This window comes from Gymnoscopelus braueri (genome assembly GCF_963280865.1).
Source record: "Gymnoscopelus braueri genome assembly, chromosome: 2".
Classification (NCBI taxonomy): Eukaryota; Metazoa; Chordata; class Actinopteri; order Myctophiformes; family Myctophidae; genus Gymnoscopelus; species Gymnoscopelus braueri.
The window spans coordinates 43667407-43673406 of record NC_137604.1 but is presented as its reverse complement, the minus strand read 5'-3'; the positions used below and the strand labels follow the sequence as shown (position 1 = coordinate 43673406).

Below are 6000 nucleotides of genomic sequence, written 5' to 3'. Positions count from 1 at the left end.
TAGGAAACCACAGAATAATTGCTGTGCTTTCCAAACTAGAACAGAAATCAATTAAAATATAATAATAATAAATAAAGGTACTTGATATACTCCAAACTGTGGTGTTTCATGTATTAATCAGCTCGATTAAGCCATCCTACAGGCTGATGTAGGACATTGTACCGCGTAGAGAATGGCAGCATGGACACAGATAAACTGGGATGAGCAAGTCTTGATTTTGTGTGCAGATCTTTGACAGTGAGCTCAAGGACCAGGAGAGAGAGGTGTGCTTCGTGGACATTGCCTACGATGAGATCCCTGAGCGCTACTATAAAGAGTCTGAGGTGAGTGTTTGTGGTGTGTGTATATCAAGTGATGTGTGTAAGTCGCTCTCATCCAGAGTGACTTACTATAAGCAAGGTAAATAATCATATAGTACATAGAATGCAGAGAGACAGTGTTGTGCCTCAAGAAACTAGGATACCAGGTAAACCATGAATTTAGTATCTGTCTAAATAACATAATTTAAATAGCATCTAAGTTACATTTTTTAACATTTGTGGTTAAGAAAAACAAACCTAAGAAGAGTGACCAAGATATGTCTGCATAGTGGCCATATCTTTGTCAGTCGCTAGCTTCAATCGAGAGAGAAGGTGGCAAGAAGGGGTTCAGGAAGAGTGAAGTGCTAGTGTGTGAAGGGGTGAGTCTTCAGATTTACGGTGGAAATGTAAGAGTGAGTCTGCACTGCAGTTCTGACTGCAATGGGGAGTTTATAACACAGTTTGGGAGCCTGGAGGGAGAAGAGTCTAGAATGTGTGGAGCGTTGTCCTCTGTGTTTTAGGGGAGGCTCAGACAGCCCTCCTGTGTTAACTGCTCTAAGTGAGCGGTAGGGGTTGTACGGTTGGATCAGGCCTTAAATGTGTGGGGGTGCAAAATAAGAAGATGATGTACTACATTTTATTTTAAATTACATTTACACACCCACGATCTGGGGGTAGGGGGGTGGTCATCAAAATATAATCTCTTGCCGTCGACCCAGCAGCACTGTACAGTACTGTGTACATTTAGCATTCTGCCATTATTTCAAAGGGTGATTATACTTAGATAGTTAGACTGTAGAATGAGAGAGTTGGTAATTATCTATAGTGCTTTTTGATAATAGATTGCCTGAGCTTTAATGAGACTGAATAGATATTCTCCAGAGACAAGGGGGTCTAATGTGAATGTTATTTAAAATCACTGTTAAAGGACGACTTCACCGCTTTTCAACCTATCTTCATATAATTGGTCCTCACTAATACTCATGATAAAATGGTACAATTTTTTTCTACTTGGTCTGTGTCTCATAGGAGGGCTGTGGACAGTCCAGAAACCTGTCTACCAGTGACATCATCGTTAGGCATGATTTTTTTTTCCAACAAGATTTCACATTTTTTATTTAGATTTGTATTAACACGAGAACAATGGCTTCTTTTATTGCATTGCAAGTTTCCAGGAATAGAAAGCCTGCAGTTTCTATTAGCTTGGATTCCCCATTGATGATGTCACTGGTAGACGGGACTCTGAACTGTCCACAGCCCTCCTCTGAGACACAAACCGAGTAGATTTTTTTTTTACCATTTTATCATGAGTATTAGTGAGGACCTATTATATGAAGATAGGTTGAAAAGCGGTGAAGTCGTCCTTTAAGCCATGCATCAAAATGTAAGGGTTATTTCATCTGGTGAGCTGAAAGAGTTTGGCATAATTATTGCTGCCTGAATGTTTGGTTTGGTGTGTGTGTCTGTTGTCATTTTTGCCAGGACCTGAGGTATTTTAAATCAGAGAAGACATCTCGAGGGATTCTCCAAGAGGGGTGGAGGGACAGCCAGGACCCCATCATGTGTTCCTACAAACTGGTCACTGTCAAGTTCGAGGTCTGGGGCCTGCAGACTCGTGTGGAGCAGTTTGTCCACAAGGTTTGTTCCCAGAGCTGCTCCCTGATGAACAAGTGACCTCCATGATAACATGACTTTGTTGAGTGTGGTTTGTTTGTCTGTCAGTTTGCAATATGCCCAAGCTGATAAATCTTTGCTACAAAGAAATGTAAGGCATTTACTGTACTTTAAGGTATCTCTTTGTTGCGCTTAAGTTCTATCATATTGTGTTTGTTTTTCTCCACAAAATAAATGAGACCTGGATTGCTGGCCTTGCGGTCCGGGCACTTAGGCTCTAATTTAGCCTGACAGCGCATCGCGGGTTTGAGTCCTGTTCCCGACAATCTTTGCTGCATGTCTCTCCCCATATCTCTGTCCCTGTTTCCTCTCCATCTCCACTGTACACTGTCAATTAAAGCCGCAAAAAATATCTTTAAAATTAATGAAATATTATTGATAATGCTGGTTTATATTACTAAAATTATTTATCACCAGATTTCCCTTATCGTTCGGAATGGCTTTTTATGCGGCACACCTTCAAATAAGTCACCATTATTACAAAATGAAACTTCCACTGCTTGAAGAACAGTCACATTCTTTCAAAGTGATTATACAGTAGATACTGCACTGTTTTGTGACTTGCCCTACTATGTTTTGTTGCAGGTGATTCGAGACGTGCTGTTACTGGGACACCGGCAGGCCTTTGCCTGGGTGGACGAGTGGATTGGTAGGTCTGACAGGCCTGTTGTCCATCCATGGATTATTTCACACCCTGCTGCAAAATGCTTACTCCTACTAACGGTGCATGTATACTGTAGGCCTACACGGCTGTGTCTCTCAAAGAAAATAACAAATTTTTCAGAAAATTGGTTATTTCCCCTTAGAGGCACGGTCATGCAATTAAGTATGTATTAGACTTAACTCACTACAATATATGCCCTAGAAACTGGCATTAATTTAATGTATATGTGTCACTACATAAATTTAGCATACAGTACATACAGTAGTGTATAGAATACATTAATTATATAATTCAACTGACTGTTCACAGACATGATTTTTACACTAATAATAATAGCTTGTCTTAGCATAATGTAGGATTCCTTACCTCCATACCTGCTTTATATTATAAAGTATTAACAAATTGATGTAGTTACAAATGTTTTTTTGTTGCACTATTTTTGAATAGATGATGATGCTGTGTTAAGTGTTGCCATGATGCTCTAATACCTATTATGTGAAATCAGTGTACAATGAATGCAATCTTCCTCCAACCCCCATCACTGCATCTAACCTTTTAAACCGCTGCTTTAAGCATCCTGTCTCCTATCAGTGAAAACCCACTAATAACAAATGCTGTACCAAGGATGTGTGCTGTGTTTGTTTCAGTGAAAACACATGGAACGAAATTTGTTCCATACTATACTCTCAAGTAATCTTTGAAGACTTCTTTCATGTTTCAAGGCACACGAGTGTATAAGGGTCATACTGTTCTTAAGACCTTCACTCCTAGTAGGTGATGTTTTGGTTAAAATAAGTGTTAAATAGCTCTATATTGTGATAGTAGTCATTGCTATAGAGTGTTTGTTCAGTAACATGGGTCTCCCTGTCTCAGCAGCTCTTTGAAAAGAAAATAGTTTTTCAGGTGGGTTGCCAATTATAGCCAATCATGACCCACTTATCATCTTCAATTTTACAGTGTTCCAGGTCCAATTGTGTCTGCACACTTCTTTGTGTCATTACTTCCAATTTCACTTGTTTATCCTGTATCCTGTATGAATTCTCTCTCCTGATTGGATCACATTGGTATCCCAACCTGGAAATGCATTTTCTGTTTACTAAAGAGCTGGAGAGACAAGGGAGACCCCTGTTACTGAACAAACACCATGATTACTATCACAATATAGAGCTATTTAACTCTTATTTAAAAATATCACTTACCCTACCTTTAAATGGTCATGCACTCATAAACTACTAAATGTGTGCAACCAAATGTGATAATTAAAAATCCATGCTAATTTCACTGCAGGTGGAACAAAACCTTGTTTGTAGCTCCAAAGTCATTGCACCAAAATATAGAAAGTAATGTAAACAAGAATAAGAAAAAGAGATTTCAACCTATTATACTAAAAAGCTAAGGAAGACCATAAATTGTACATTACCAGATTTAACAATATCAAAAGTAAAAACTATGGTGAACTTTGTGCAACCTCAGTCAGTGCAGTGGAGGAAAAGTAACATAATTTAATATAATAATAGGTAGTGAAGTTATCTGATGTTGTTATCTGATCAAAACAAAAGCCTTTTCCATAGTACAGCAGATAAACAGTATTGATGTCCACATTCCACTTAGCGAGAGAGAGAGAGAGATTATTTTCCATATTGCACTTAATAAAAACAACATAAGAAAATGCCTAGAAAATGCCTACTGACAGTTAGCAGATTGTGTAATGTAGACCTTGCCAAACCTTTGGCTGTGACAAAGGACAGGATATTTCATTGATGCACTCTGAAACATGAAAGCTTTGTCTGCCTGTCTATCTGATTGTTGGTGTGTCTGGTTATGAGAGAAATAGCCTTGCCAGCAACCATATGGTGCAGTATCCCTTTCACATGGTACAGAGATTTTTCCATAGCTGTAGGGCATGCAGATAGCAGCTCTCTACCACTCTCTTCCTCTCTATCAACCGCTGTCCCTGACGTCCTGATACGCTCCTCCCTAGTCCCTACCACTAACCGCCGTCCCTAACATCCTAACGCGCTCTTCTAACCGCCGCCCCTAACATCCTGACGCACTGGCTTCTTTTGGAGGCATTTTCCTTTGGAATGATTTTGTTCCCCATTTCACATAGTGTTTTCATACCCTTTCCAACAATCCAATTTCTTTCTTGGGTCTGGATTATTCATGCTTGACCTTTATTATTGGACCTCATAATTCTTTCCTTCCCTCCCGCCCTCCCATCCTCCTAACATGGCTTGGGTTTGACTAGCTGTCTCCTCTAACCTCTCTGGGTCATGGGAAGCTAGTGCTGTGACCTCCAATGCTTGACCTTTGACCTTTTATGTTCAATCCCTCCAAACATTAAAATAGAAAGCACTAATCAGCTGACAGAAATGCTATGCTCACCCCGCTCCCCCCAAAATGCCCCTTTTCCACCTCTCATCTCGATTGCCATGATAGAGAACATTTTAAGAGGAGTTAACACCCTACTTGCACCCCCCGACCCCTGCCCCTCCTCTTCCAGATATGACTTTGGATGATGTGCGGCAATACGAGAGAAAAATGCATGAGAAAACCAACATTAAAGTTTGCACTGAGCAGCAAGAGCATTCCACAACAACCCCACCTTCACTGGATGGCATAGAGATCCATGACAAAGCCAGCGTATGTGTCTTTTCATTGTTTATTTTTGCTCCATCCCTCCCTCCACTGTCTCATGTTTGAACTGTATGAATTTGACTTAACTCTCCCCCGGACATGACCGCATTCACACACGTAACCCTCTGCACACACATCCACTCACCCTGACCTATGTTGTTTAATTTTGCAGGGAGCCAACCATTAAAGACCTGTAGACTGGGAAACTTTGAAATATGTACAGAATGTTGGATTCAATATCTCAAACGGCCGTGACCTGCTCTGTCATTTTGTTCTGTCCAATTCGTTTTGTTTTCCACATACTAAGCATATGTCATACTACCTCTCGACTGACAAAGTTTCAAAGTTCTCACCCGTGTCATCAAAATAGTAGTGTGCCTAGTGAAGCCAGCCTGCTACCATTTATATGTATTATTTATTTAACCCTTATCAGTCCTCACCATCGAGTGAGGTTCTCCTTATAAATGTGTTTTAATGTGTTCTGTCTGGATGTGATATATTGTGTTTTTAAAGTACCCATTTTTAATAGATTTTTCCCCCACACATTTCAGTAGGCGGAGATCTCCGATCGTCTGTCTATATGAGACTAGTCGGTCCCCCCCCCCCCCCGACACCAGGGTCATATCTAGAGTTGGGTCCGCTACACGGCCCTCACACTGAGCCGAGCCGACCAATATGTCTGAGTCATAGTGTTGTACCCATCTGTCTGTGTCCCTTTTATGCCCA

General features: G+C 40.5%; 1 protein-coding gene across 1 annotated transcript in view; it reads left to right on the top strand.

Moving 5' to 3' along the window:
- pitpnc1a (phosphatidylinositol transfer protein cytoplasmic 1a) overlaps positions 1 to 6000 on the top strand; it is a 96226-nt gene that overhangs the window by 83254 nt on the left and 6972 nt on the right. Inside the window, exons 5-7 of the mRNA XM_080443547.1 lie at positions 228 to 323; positions 1782 to 1937; positions 2559 to 2622. Of these exons, the coding sequence (XP_080299673.1) occupies positions 228 to 323; positions 1782 to 1937; positions 2559 to 2622 (316 nt within the window). The remainder of the gene's footprint in view (positions 1 to 227; positions 324 to 1781; positions 1938 to 2558; positions 2623 to 6000) is intronic.